A 13881-nucleotide genomic window follows, 5' to 3' on the forward strand; every position below is an offset into this window, starting at 1 on the left:
CATGGCTTTGGGTACCACACATGGCCATGGGTCTCATAGCTCCATGGCCCTAGGTACCACACATGGCCACAGGTCCCACAGCCCCATGGCTTTGGGTACCACACATATGCAATGCATCCCACAGCCCCATGGCTCTGGGTACCACACATGGCCATGGGACCCATAGCCCCATGGCTTTGGGTACCACACATATGCAATGCATCCCACAGCCCTATGGCTCTGGGTACCACATGTGGCCATGGGTCCCATACCCCCATGGCTTTGGGTACCACACATGGTCACAGGTCCCACAGCCCCATGGCTCTGGGTACCACACATGGCCACAGGTCCCACAGCCCCATGGCTCTGGGTACCACACGTGGCCATGGGTCCCATAGCCCCATGGCTTTGGGTACCACACATGGCCACAGGTCCCACGGCCCCATGACTCTGGGTACCACACATGGCCATGGGACCCACAGCTCCATGGCTCTGGGTACCACACATGGCCATGGGACCCACAGCTCCATGGCTCTGGGTACCACACGTGGCCATGGGTCCCATAGCCCCATGGCTCTGGGTACCACACATGGCCATGGGACCCACAGCTCCATGGCTCTGGGTACCACACGTGGCCATGGGTCCCATAGCCCCATGGCTCTGGGTACCACACATGGCCATGGGTCCCACAGCCCCATTGCTCTGGGTACCACACACGGCCATGGGTCCCACAGCCCCATGGCTTTGGGCAGCTACATGCGGGCAGATGGGACCTGATGGTGGGGTCCTGCCCCCTTGCCCCTCACCCCTGCAGCCTCTCCCCGCTGCCCTTGGGAAGCAGAGACCCCGTTCCCAGTTGCATCCCACGGGATGGAGGTGTGAAGCGACCTGTGCCCCACACACCCCGCAGTCAGGGGTCACCCCCCCCCGGCTCCATCTGGTCCCCATAAACACTCTGCAAACAACATGGAAAAGGAGCAGGAGCGCCGGGAAGGCCGAGCCCGGATCCATCCATCACCCCCAATGCCGTCAGTGCGGGCCTGGTCACTGCACGGAGCCGCATCCCTTGGCTGGCAATGGGGCAAGCCGGGCAGAGGCAGTGATCCCGCAGGCACGGATGTGGGGTGAGGATGTGGGGAGTGCCTGAGCCCAGGCTGGGCTCCAGCTCAGCTCCAGCGGGAGCAGGAATCCCTGCAGGAGCACAGCCAGGACCCCTGCAGGGAGCCGGAACCCCAACCCCCTGAAGCTGGGGATGCCCCACACCAGGATGGGCTCCAAGCCCCCATCCCATAGCGCAGAGACCCCAGTGCGGGTGCCCCGCTCCGGCTGCTGGGGCAGGGAGCGAACCCCAAAGCTGCTGGTCGTGAGCAGGGGCTCAGCTCTGAGAGCTTCCCATCGGGATGCACGTGCCTGGGGCTATTCCCCATAGCGGGATCCACGTCTCCCCCCCCCCCAGCCCCACAGTGCAAAGAAGGAGCAAATCCCCCCCTTGTCGCTCTGCAGCATCCCTGGTCCCTTCCACCTCGGCTCCGGTGCCATGAACACGTCGGGCCGGGAGCTCGGCGCTGCCGTCACTCAGCCTCCCGGCTGGAAGTTGTTCTTGGATGGGCCCTGGGCATTCCTGGCCGCGCATTCCTGGCAACCGGAGCGTCGGAAAGAGCCTTCCCCTGAAAATATCCGGTCCACGTGGAGGGGAGAACGGGAACGGAGCCGGCGCAGCCCTCCCGGCCCGGTGGGACGGGGATGCCCGCATCCCGCATCCCGCATCCCGGCCACCGCTGCGAGCAGGGATGCTCCGCGGAGCCAGGGCTCCGGTCTCTGCCCCAGGCTCCGCAGGGAAGGGCAGGTCCTGGAGGTGGAAACAGGGAGATGGGAAAGGGACGCTCCGTGCACGGAGCGTGGCAGGGCAAGGGGAGGACGGCAGCAGGGAATTCCCGGCTCCAAGCAGGATTCCAAGCAGGACACGGCAGGAGCAATGCGGGAAGCCCTGGAGCCAAGGGCTGGGACAGCATCGCCAGCTCTCGGCTTGCTACGACCGAGACCTGGGGCTCTGGCCCCAGCATCATCCACACCCCCCCCCCCAAACGGGACCCCCCGCATCCCCCCGGCAAGGGCAGCGCAGGGCAGGGAGCGCGCTCGGACGGGAGGCGCTGGACAAAAGCGCGTTCACGACGGGGGCTGAACGCGAGCAAACGGCCCCCCCCCCCCCCGGTGCCCCGGGGGATCCCAGCAAGGGGCAGCCCCGGTTTGCGGCCAGGTCACAGCGCTGCTTGTGCCCCCCCCCCCCCAGCACACAATGGGGTCAGGCTGCGCCGGGGGGGGGGGATGCAGCCCCACCGAGCTCCGCTGCTCGCCTCGCTCCCGTTGTGCCCTGCAGGCACTGCCAGCGCCGGTGCTCGGGGACCCATGGGTCCCATCCCGGGTGCTGGGCCCCGGCCCCACACCTTGGGGACACAGATGGGAGGCTGGGGGGGTGCAGAGGAGGAGGCTGGAGCCTTGCCCCCCCCCCCCAGTTCAAACCTGCGCGTCCGCCCTGGGCCAGGGTCCTGAGCAGCCCCGATCCCCGGGCTTGGTGCGGGGATGGGTTCTGGGATGGGTTCTAGGATGGGTTCTGGGATGGGTTCTGGGATGGATCATTAGGATGGGTTCTGGGATGGGTCATTAGGATGGGTCATTAGGATGGGTCATTAGGATGGGTTCGGGGATGGGTTCTGGGATGGGTCATTAGGATGGGTCATTAGGATGGGTTCGGGGATGGGTTCTGGGATGGGTCATTAGGATGGGTTTGGGGATGGGTGCTAGGATGGGTTCTGGGATGGGTCATTAGGATGGGTTTGGGGATGGGTTCTGGGATGGGTTCTGGGATGGGACATTAGGATGGGTCATTAAGGATGGGTTCTGGGATGGGTCATTAGGATGGGTTCTGGGATGGGTTCTAGGATGGGTCATTAGGATGGGTCATTAGGATGGGTTCTGGGATGGGTCATTCGGATGGGTTCTGGGGCAATTACAGGGGCAGGAGCGGGCTCTGCACCCTCACACTCCTCTGGAGCTGGCACAAATCCTTCTCCTGCTCTCAGGGAGGGAACCAGAGCGTGCTCCAGGCAGGAGCTGTGGTGGAGGCGTGCGGCCGGGCAGCTCCTCAAGGGTTAATGCTCCCTCTCTGCCCCATTAGCAGCAGCAGCAGCAGCAGCAGCAGCAGCAGCAGCAGGAGGATGGATCTGGTCTTGCTGCGGGGAGGGGAGGGAGCTCTCAGAGGCTCTCTTTGGCAGGCACCAATCCTGAGCAGGCGCCTGTGTCCCCAGCCCCAGCCTGGGGCTGACGCAGCCTTGCCCCCATCCCTGCCCCAGCCACGAGCTGCAACGCGGGGCTGGGGGGGGTCCTTCCTCCCCCCTGCACTGTGTGGGGTCCTCTGGGAGCCCCCAAGGCCGCGGTGCTCCCCATCACACCGTGCCCATGCAGGTGATGGATGCGGATGCTGCCCGCACCGGCTGCGCACCGAGGCCCGTGGCTGGTGGGTGCAGCCCTCTTCATCCTCACCGCTCTGGCTGCAGCCTCCTTGGCCCCTCTCTTGGCTGAGCCCGGAAGGGTTAAATCCCCTCCGGGGCTGGAGGGTGAGCTCAGGTAGGCGTGAGCCTGCGGGCTCCCACTTCCAGAGCTCTGGAGCAGCCGGAGGAGGGGCCTGGCTGACCACTGCTGTGCTATAAAACCCAGCTCCTGCCACACTCCGCGTCTTAAGATGCACACGTGTGGGGAGAGGAAGGAGCCTGCGAGCGGCCCTTAACCCCTTCCGCACCCAGAGACCCGGCGGGAGCCGGAGAGCGGGGACCCCGGGGGCAGCGGCACCTCCATCCCCGAGCATCTCCGGGGGGCAGCGGCACCTCCATCCCTGAGCATCCCGGGGGCAGCAGCACTTCCATCCCCGAGGGCAGCGGCACCTCCATCCCCGAGCATCCACGGGGCAGCGGCACCTCCATCCCCGAGCATCCCGAGGGCAGCGGCACCTCCATCCCCGAGCATCCCCGGGGGGCAGCGGCACCTCCATCCCCGAGCATCCCCGGGGGGCAGCGGCACCTCCATCCCCGAGCATCCCCGGGGCAGGGGCATGAGCGCCTGGAGCTGAAGCGCGGCGCGGCGCTGCCCCGTCCCGCACCATGTCCTTCGCGATGCTGCGCTCGGCTCCCGGCCGTTTCCTGTACCCCGAGATCATGCTGTCGGAGGACGAGGAGAACGGCAGCGAGAGCTCGGGCTCGGAGGAGAAGCCCTACCGCCTGGGCGCCGACGGCTACGGCCTCACCGCCTCCAAGCGCCGGCACGGCAAGAAACCGGGACGGCTGCACCGGGAGCCGCGGCAGCGCCACACGGCGAACGCTCGGGAACGGGACCGCACCAACAGCGTTAACACGGCCTTCACGGCGCTGCGCACCCTCATCCCCACCGAGCCTGCCGACAGGAAGCTCTCCAAGATCGAGACCCTGCGCCTGGCCTCCAGTTACATCTCGCACCTGGGCAACGTGCTCCTGCTGGGCGAGGCGGGCGGCGACGGCCAACCCTGCCTCACCTCGCCTGCCTTCTACCACCACGGTGCCGGCAGCCCCGCGGGCAGGGACCCCGATGCCTCCCAGCCCAAGCAGATCTGCACTTTCTGCCTCAGCAACCAGAGGAAGCTGGTGAGAGCCGGGGGGGGGGAGGCCGGAGAGAGAGCGGAGGGTGATGGAGATGGGTCTGCGGTCATTGGGGATGGGTCTGCGGTCATTGGGGATGGGTCTGCGGTCACTGGGGATGGGTCTGCGGTCATTGGGTGCTGTGAGGAGGGGATAGAAGCACTGGGTGACGGGGATGGGTCTGCGGTCATTGGGTGCTGTGAGGAGGGGATAGAAGCACTGGGTGACGGGGATGGGTCTGCGGTCATTGGGTGCTGTGAGGAGGGGATAGAAGCACTGGGTGATGGAGATGGGTCTGCGGTCACTGGGGATGGGTCTGCGGTCATTGGGGATGGGTCTGCGGTCACTGGGTGCTGTGAGGAGGGGACAGTGAGCACCGAGTGATGGGGATGGGTCTGCGGTCATTGGGGATGGGTCTGTGGTCATTGGGGATGGGTCTGCGGTCATTGGGGATGGGTCTGCGGTCATTGGGGATGGGTCTGCGGTCACTGGGGATGGGTCTGCGGTCATTGGGTGCTGTGAGGAGGGGATAGAAGCACTGGGTGATGGAGATGGGTCTGCGGTCACTGGGGATGGGTCTGCGGTCATTGGGGATGGGTCTGCGGTCACTGGGAATGGGTCTGCGGTCACTGGGTGCTGTGAGGAGGGGACAGTGAGCACCGAGTGATGGGGATGGGTCTGCGGTCATTGGGGATGGGTCTGCGGTCACTGGGGATGGGTCTGCGGTCATTGGGGATGGGTCTGCGGTCACTGGGGATGGGTCTGCGGTCATTGGGTGCTGTGAGGAGGGGATAGAAGCATTGGGTGATGGAGATGGGTCTGCGGTCACTGGGGATGGGTCTGCGGTCATTGGGGATGGGTCTGCGGTCATTGGGGATGGGTCTGTGATCATTGGGTGCTGTGAGGAGGGGATAGAAGCATTGGGTGATGGAGATGGGTCTGCGGTCACTGGGGATGGGTCTGCGGTCATTGGGGATGGGTCTGCGGTCACTGGGAATGGGTCTGCGGTCACTGGGGATGGGTCTGCGGTCATTGGGTGCTGTGAGGAGGGGATAGAAGCACTGGGTGATGGAGATGGGTCTGCGGTCATTGGGGATGGGTCTGCGGTCATTGGGGATGGGTCTGTGGTCATTGGGTGCTGTGAGAAGCGGATAGAAGCATTGGGTGATGGGGATGTGTCTGTAGTCATTTGGTGCTGTGAGCAGTGGGTAGGGAGTGATGGGGATGGGTCTGCGGTCATTGGGGATGGGTCTGCGGTCATTGGGTGCTGTGAAGAGGGGACAGTGAGCACCGGGTGATGGGGATGGGTCTGTGGTCATTGGGGATGGGTCTGCAGTCATTGGGGATGGGTCTGCGGTCATTGGGTGCTGTGAGAAGGGGATAGAAGCATTGGGTGATGGGGATGGGTCTGTAGTCATTGGGTGCTGTGAGCAGTGGGTAGGGAGTGATGGGGATGGGTCTGTGGTCATTGGGTGCTGTGAGCAGTGGGTAGGGAGTGATGGGGATGGGTCTGCGGTCATTGGGCGCTGTGAGCAGGGGACAGCGAGCACCGGGTGATGGCTCCATGGTCGTTGGGTGCTGTGAGCAGGGGACAGGGAGCGCTGGATGCTGGCAATAGCTCTGCGGCCATAGGGATGGTGCGAGCCCAGGTGGGATGACTCCTATTGGGAACGCGCACCAGATCCCATCAGTGAGCCCTAAGGACGCGTGGACCATCCGGTGCTTCCTTCACCGTGTCCGTATCTGCCACCCAAAGCCCCAGTCCCTGCTCCACATCCCACCCGCGTTCAGCAAAAGGCAACGGATGGGAGAAGGGGAGACACTCGGAGGGTAAGGGATGGATTCTGGGAGCTGGAAATCCAGAGGCAAAGGGAAAGCAGGAGCTTGGGAAGAGGCTGCGGCTCTGGTTGGCAGAGGGCAGGCACCAAAGGGCTGAGAGGGACTTGGGTGCAGAGCTGGCCAAGGGGACCAACAGGAGCTGCAATGTCCGGCCCAGTTCACCCAGTGCTCCCCATTCCCGGCTCTGCACCACCTCTGTGCCCACCCAGCACCAGCCACCAGGCCCATGGCCCTGCTGGGGTGGGCAACCACTGCCATGGAAGGGGAGACGGAGCCGCATCCGCTTCCAATGGGAGCCGGGCCGAGGCTCCGGGGCTGCACAGCCCTGCCCCTGCCCGTCCCCATTGCAGGGCCCTGGGGAGCTGCAGCCCTTGCTCTGGCACGGCCCTTCCCACCTCACTGCAGGAGCTGGGAGCAGCACTTGGGAATCTGCATCCGTTGGGATTTGCTACGCTTGAGCTCACCAAAGTCCTGCCCCTTAGAGCCGGGAGCTCCCAGCTGAGCCGTGTCCTCGGCACCGCGAAGCTGCTCCAGCCACTGTTATCCCGGTTCAGGCACAGGGGCTGCCGGTGGGGAAGCTCCTGTGGGGCTGAAGTGGAGAATTCCTCCACCACCCCACCTGCAGCCTGCTTGGAAACCTCCAGTAGCAGCCTCGAGGAGCGAACATTCCCCCTTTTTGCCCCGATCCCATCCATCCCCATTGCCGCTTTTCCATCCATCCCCATCGCCGCTTTTCCATCAATCCCCATCCCCTCTTTTCCATCAATCCCCATCCCCGCTTTTCCATCAATCCCCATCCCTGCTTTTCCATCAATCCCCATCGATGCTTTTCCATCAATCCCCATCGATGCTTTTCCATCCATCCCCATCACCACTTTTCCATCAATCCCCATCCCTGCTTTTCCATCAATCCCCATCGACGCTTTTTCATCAATCCCCATCACCGCTTTTCCATCAATCCCCATCCCCGCTTTTCCATCAATCCCCATCCCCGCTTTTCCATCCATCCCCATCGACGCTTTTCCATCAATTCCGTTGTCGCTTTTCCATCAATTCCCATCAATTTTGGTCACCACTTCAGCACCAATTCCATTCAAGTGCCCATTGCCACTTTTCCAGCAATTCCCACCAATTCCATCACCACTTTTCCATCGATTTCCATCAATCCCCATCGCTATTTGTGCACCGATTCCCATCAAATCCCACCACCACTTTTCCGTCGATACCGATAAACTCGCCCTGCCGCTTTTACACCAATTCCGGTCAAATCCCAACCCCTCTTCTGCTCCAATGCCAATGAATTCCCATCGCCGCTTGCCCATCTATTGCTCCCAATTCCCATCACCACTTTTTCATCCATTACAATCAACTCCCAGTGCCTTTTCTGCACCAACTCCCATCAATCCGGTCACCACTTTTCCATCAATCCCATCAATCCCATTGCCACTTTGCCATCAATCCCATCAATCCCCATCACCACTTTTCCATCATTCCCATCAATCCCGTCACCGCTTTTCCATCAATCCCATCACTCCCCATCGCCACTTTTCCATCAATCCCATCAATCCCATCACTGCTTTTCCATCAATCCCATCAATCCCCATCGCCACTTTTCCATCAATCCCATCAATCCGGTCACGGCTTTTCCATCAATCCCATCAATCCCATTGCCACTTTTCCATCAATCCCATCAATCCGGTCACCACTTTTCCATCAATCCCATCAATCCCCATCGCCACTTTTCCATCAATCCCATCAATCCGGTCACCACTTTTCCATCAATCCCATCAATCCCATTGCCACTTTTCCATCAATCCCATCAATCCCATCACTGCTTTTCCATCAATCCCATCAATCCCCATCACCACTTTTCCATCAATCCCATCAATCCCATTGCCACTTTTCCATCAATCCCATCAATCCCATCACTGCTTTTCCATCAATCCCATCACTCCCCATCGCCACTTTTCCATCAATCCCATCAATCCCATTGCCACTTTTCCATCAATCCCATCACTCCCCATCGCCACTTTTCCATCAATCCCATTAATCCCATCACTGCTTTTCCATCAATCCCATCACTCCCCATCGCCACTTTTCCATCAATCCCATCAATCCCATTGCCACTTTTCCATCAATCCCATCAATCCCATCACTGCTTTTCCATCAATCCCATCACTCCCCATCGCCACTTTTCCATCAATCCCATCAATCCCATCACTGCTTTTCCATCAATCCCATCAATCCCCATCGCCACTTTTCCATCAATCCCATCAATCCGGTCACCGCTTTTCCATCAATCCCATCAATCCCATTGCCACTTTTCCATCAATCCCATCAATCCCATCACCACTTTTCCATCAATCCCATCAATCCCATCACTGCTTTTCCATCAATCCCATCACTCCCCATCGCCACTTTTCCATCAATCCCCATCGCTCTGGAGAGCCCATTCCCAATGAGCTGCCCATGGGAAGGAGGCAGAGCTGCCTCTGCTGCCCCAGACACACACCTTGGGCAGGATGAGAGCGAGGGGGGCTCAGCCTGGGGAAGAGAAGGATCCTTAAGGGGAGACCTGAGAGCAGCTCCAGGGCCTGAAGGGGCTGCAGGGAGCCTGGAGAGGGGCTTGGGCCAAGGGAGGCAGGGATGGGATGGGGAGGAAGAGGGAAGAGGTGATGGGATCTTGGGGAGTTCTTCCCCATGAGGGTGCTGGGGCACTGGCAGGGGGTGAAGGGAGAAGTTGGGGATGCTCCATCCCTGGCAGTGCCCAAGGCCAGGTTGGACCCAGGGGCTCGGAGCCCCCTGCTCCAGTGGAAGGGGTCCCTGTTCGTGGTTGGAGCTGGGGGAGCTTTCAGCTCCCTTCATCCCACCCCATTCCCTGGTTCCATGCTGCCATTTCAACCCATGCGGCCTCAAGGGACGCGATCCTGCCCCAGTCCCATCCGTGCCGGGCGCACCGCGCCTCCAAACCTCCTGCGCCGCGATTCCAAGCGGGAAGCAGCTCCCGGCGGGCACCGGTGCTTGCCCAGATTCATGGGGCATGAGTCAGCCTCACCCCCGGCATCCCGACGCCGCCGTGTCCCAGGGACTTTCCCGTATTGGGCTCATCCCAACCCCATCCCCTTGGAAAGATCCGGCTTTAACGCGGCTCACGGAGGCGCCGGCGCTGAAGGGCTGGGGCCAGATCCTGAAGCTGCTGGCGACGTGGCCCTGGACCGTGCCCTAGGCAGGACACGAGCAGCAGGGCGGTGGGCGCTGTGCTGGCAGCACCATCACACTTGTGCTGCCGGGCAGTGTGGGGATGGGACGTGCGGGATGGTCCCGGCATTCCTAAGGAGCAGGCTCGGGCCATTCCCAGCAGCGGGGGCACCCGGACACCCCATTTGAAGCCTATGAAGGGTTTGTGCCGCTCCTGGTTTCTCCTTTGTGGCTGGTGGGGCTGGGAGAGCCGCTGGCAATGGCCATGGCTCAGGATGGCTTTGGGCTTGTTTAAACCCCCAAAGTCCGAATCCAAGCAAGGCTGAGATCATTCCGGATCTCCATCCCAGAGGATTCACGCTCCTGGAGGGGCATGCGGAGGGAAGGGGCTGCAGGAGGAGGGTGGTTGTGTGCACCCCCCCAGTCCCATGCAATGGCCAGGGGCCCATGGGGCAAGCGTGGGGCATCCACCTCTTCCAGAGCATCTCCCAGAGCGGCCCCCATGGAACAGGAGCAGAGGCGTTAGCAGCAGGGATGGAGCAGAGAGATGAGAGGAGCGATGGAAGTTAGGGTTAGGGTTAGGGAAGAGAGGAAATGCCGGAGAGCAGGAATCAACCTTGTGGTTCTACACGGAGTGGGGAATTGCAGCTGCATCAGGGATAAGAGTGGCTGGGAGGAGAGGAGGAGGAGGAAAGGAAGGAGAGGAGGAAGAGAGGAGTTAGGGGAGGAGGAGGAAAAGAGAAGGAGAGGAAGAAAGAGGATGAGGAAAGGAGGAAGGAGAGGAGGAAGGAGAGGAGGAAAGAAGAGAAGGATCAAAGGCCTAAGGAGAGGAGGAAGGAGCAGGATGATGGCTTTGGGCAGAACCAGCAGTGTCTGCACCCTGTAAACCTTGGCAGCAGCTCCCCTGCGGCACCGAGATGCAGGCACCGCATCCCTCAGCACCGCATCCCTCAGCACCGCATCCCTCATTGCATCCCTCAGCACTGCATCCCTCATTGCATCCCTCAGCACTGCATCCCTCATTGCATCCCTCAGCACTGCATCCCTCACCGCATCCCTCAGCACCGCATCCCTCACTGCATCCCTCAGCACTGCATCCCTCAGCACCGCATCCCTCACTGCATCCCTCAGCACTGCATCCCTCAGCACTGCATCCCTCAGCACCGCATCCCTCACTGCATCCCTCAGCACTGCATCCCTCAGCACCACATCCCTCACTGCATCCCTCACTGCATCCCTCAGCACCGCATCCCTCACTGCATCCCTCACTGCATCCCTCAGCACTGCATCCCTCAGCACCGCATCCCTCACCGCATCCCTCAGCACTGCATCCCTCAGCACTGCATCCCTCAGCACCGCATCCCTCACTGCATCCCTCAGCACTGCATCCCTCACTGCATCCCTCAGCGCCGCATCCCTCAGCACCACATCCCTCAGCACCGCATCCCTCAGCACCGCATCCCTCACTGCATCCCTCAGCACTGCACCCCTCAGCACCGCATCCCTCATTGCATCCCTCACCACATCCCTCAGCACCGCACCCCTCAGCACCGTATCCCTCACTGCAACCCTCACTGCATCCCTCAGCACCGCATCTCTCACTGCATCCCTCACCGCATTCCTCACCGCATCCCTCACTGCATCCCTCAGCACCGCACCCTCAGCACCAGCGCCGCAGTCACTGGCACGACCCCCCCGGACCCCTCACCCACCTGCAGCTCCTGTGCCAAAAGAGCCACAACCGGGGCCCGGGTGCCCCGGGGCTGTGGGGGCCGGGGAGCAGAGGGCTCCCTGTGCACCCCAGAACCACCCCCCCCACCCCGGCCGCGGCACAGGGCAGAGCCGGGGGGGGGGCTCAGTGCCCCAGCAATGCCCCCCCCCCCCCCCAACCCCTCCGCCATGGGGCGGCTGCACGGGGCTGTAATTTACTGTTGCTGCTGCACTTAATGGCAGCGGAAAGGCAAGGTGATAGGGGAAAAATATGAGGCGGGATTTTCCGAATCCCCATTTCCTCTCCAGACAGCGCAGAGCTCCTGGGGCCCGAACATCTGGGAAATTGGATTTTCCCATTTCTGCACCGAGCTCCCCTTCCCCCCCCCTTCCCCCCCCCCCCCATCCCCATCCCCACCCCAGGAACAAAGGAGGAGGCAGCGCCGGAGCCGCACGTGCGGCCGGAGCGCACCAGGATGTGCCAGGGCCACGCTGGCAGGGACCAGGCCAGGCCAGGGGACACGTCAGAGGCACCGGATCATGGGATGGGTGGGGAGGGAGCGGAGCGCTCCTCAGTGCCAACCCCTGCCAGGGATGGGGCGGCCGCGGCTCCGCTGGGCACCCAGTGCCCGCACAGGGAAGAGCTTCCCAATATCCCACCCGACTCCCCCCTCCGTCAGTCTAACGCTTGGCTCCAGGGTGATCCCAACCCGGGCAAGGCCCAGATGGGCACAAACCGCACCGAAGTGGAGATGGGAAGCGCCAGGTTCTGCCTGTGCACATCCAGCTGTGGTGCTGGTGGTGCTGTGATGGTGACATTAGTGAGGGTGCTGGTGGTGCTGTGATGCTGACACCAGTGATGGTGCTGGTGGTGCTTTGATGCTGGTATCAGTGATGGTGCTGTGATGCTGGTATTAGTGATGGTGCTGGTGGTGCTGTGATACTGGTATCAGTGATGGTGCTGTGATGCTGACATTAGTGATGGTGCTGGTGGTGCTGTGATGGTGACATTAGTGATGGTGCTGTGATGCTGACACCAGTGATGGTACTGGTGGTGCTGTGATGCTGACACCAGTGATGGTGCTGGTGGTGTTGTGATGCTGAAATCAGTGATGGTGCTGTGATGCTGACATTAGTGATGGTGCTGGTGGTGCTGTGATGCTGGTATCAGTGAGGGTGCTGGTGGTGCTGTGATGGTGACATTAGTAAGGGTGCTGGTGGTGCTGTGATGCTGACACCAGTGATGGTGCTGGTGGTGCTGTGATACTGACACCAGTGATGGTGCTGGTGGTGCTGTGATGGTGACATTAGTGATGGTGACATTAGTGATGGCGCTGGTGGTGCTGTGATGGTGACACCAGTGATGGTACTGGTGGTGCTGTGATGCTGACACCAGTGATGGTACTGGTGGTGCTGTGATGCTGACACCAGTGATGGTGCTGGTGGTGCTGTGATGCTGACACCAGTGATGGTGCTGGTGGTGCTGTGATGCTGACACCAGTGATGGTGCTGGTGCTGCTGGCGGTGGCAGGGATGGTGCTGCTGGCGGTGGCAGGGATGGTGCTGGTGGTGCTGCTATCAGTGATGCGGCTGCCCCATCCCTGGCAGTGCCCAAGGCCAGGTTGGACACAGGGGCTTGGAGCCCCCTGCTCCAGTGGAAGGGGTCCCTGCCCGTGGCAGGGGTTGGAGGAGCTTCAAGCTCCCTTCATCCCAACCCATTCCATGACTCCATGATCAGAGTTTTCAAGGCCTCGGCACCAAGGTCCCGGCCTCAGGACCTCGGGCTGTGGGAGAGGGATGTGCCCATCCCTGGGGACACACCAAGGGATGGACGAGGAGCAAAAGCTGCCCCACGGCTCCCGGCTCTGCTCTAACTTGGGCTTCCCCCCTCCCTTGTCCGCAGAGCAAAGACCGCGACAGGAAGACGGCGATCCGGAGCTAGACCCGGAGCTCCATCACGGCAACGGAGCAGGAGCGGCGAGGATGGAAAAGCCACACACCCAAAGGCCACAGCCACGGACATTGCTGCCTGCATCCCTGCTGCCGGCAGAGCTGCAACGGGAGAGCCTGCCCCGACCGGACCCACACCTCGGGATGCGCCGGGCGGGCTCCAGGGATCACCGCAACGGGACACGGCCACGGCTACGGCCATGGCCAGGGCAGGACTCTGCTGCTCCGCCGTGCCCGGGGAACCAAAGGGACAGGAGCCCGGCTCCAGGGATGCTCCTTGGGAAGCAAAGCCCTGCCTTGGACTCTGCGGATGCCAGAGCAGCTCCGGGCCCATTGGCTCGGGTGGGAGCTGAGCGGCGCTGGGGGGGAGGACCTGATGGACAAAGGACCCTGCTCCCCCCATGCCCCCCCCCAGCTTGGAGCCACTCGATGCCCTGCGTGCTGGGCTGCTGCCCCATGCTCAGTCCATGCGAGCTCGTGCTTCGTGTCGCTGAGGAGCTGATAGAGCCTGAGCGAGGCGCGCGATTAAAGGAGCATGGGT

General features: G+C 62.0%; 2 protein-coding genes across 3 annotated transcripts in view; one reads left to right on the plus strand and one right to left on the minus strand.

The window, feature by feature from the left end:
• Positions 1-13881, minus strand: part of LOC136006159 (ribosome biogenesis protein bop1-like) — a 52354-nt gene that overhangs the window by 7091 nt on the left and 31382 nt on the right. The window contains exon 1 of one of the 2 annotated variants that reach the window (XM_065664168.1): positions 1502-2015. The exons of the other annotated variant lie outside the window; for it this stretch is intronic. Coding sequence (XP_065520240.1) covers positions 1502-1732 — 231 coding nt within the window. The 5' untranslated portion in view covers positions 1733-2015. Of the gene's footprint in view, positions 1-1501; positions 2016-13881 lie in introns of those variants that run through there. 2 annotated transcript variants of the gene reach the window in all.
• On the plus strand, positions 10598-12235 carry LOC136006166 (splicing factor 3A subunit 2-like). Its single transcript, XM_065664180.1, has 2 exons — positions 10598-11432; positions 11814-12235. The coding sequence occupies exons 1-2, from the start codon at positions 10598-10600 to the stop codon at positions 12233-12235; spliced, it is 1257 nt and encodes a 418-aa protein (XP_065520252.1).

This window comes from Lathamus discolor (assembly GCF_037157495.1).
Source record: "Lathamus discolor isolate bLatDis1 chromosome 2 unlocalized genomic scaffold, bLatDis1.hap1 SUPER_2_unloc_1, whole genome shotgun sequence".
NCBI lineage: Eukaryota > Metazoa > Chordata > Aves > Psittaciformes > Psittacidae > Lathamus > Lathamus discolor.

Bases quoted from the DNA above. Each gene is read 5' to 3' on its own strand.
- LOC136006166 (XM_065664180.1), top strand. From the start codon at position 10,598: ATGCAGGCACCGCATCCCTCAGCACCGCATCCCTCAGCACCGCATCCC. The intron at 11,433-11,813 runs GTGCCCCGGGGC...TCCCCACCCCAG, and splicing joins GAGCCACAACCGGGGCCCGG to GAACAAAGGAGGAGGCAGCG.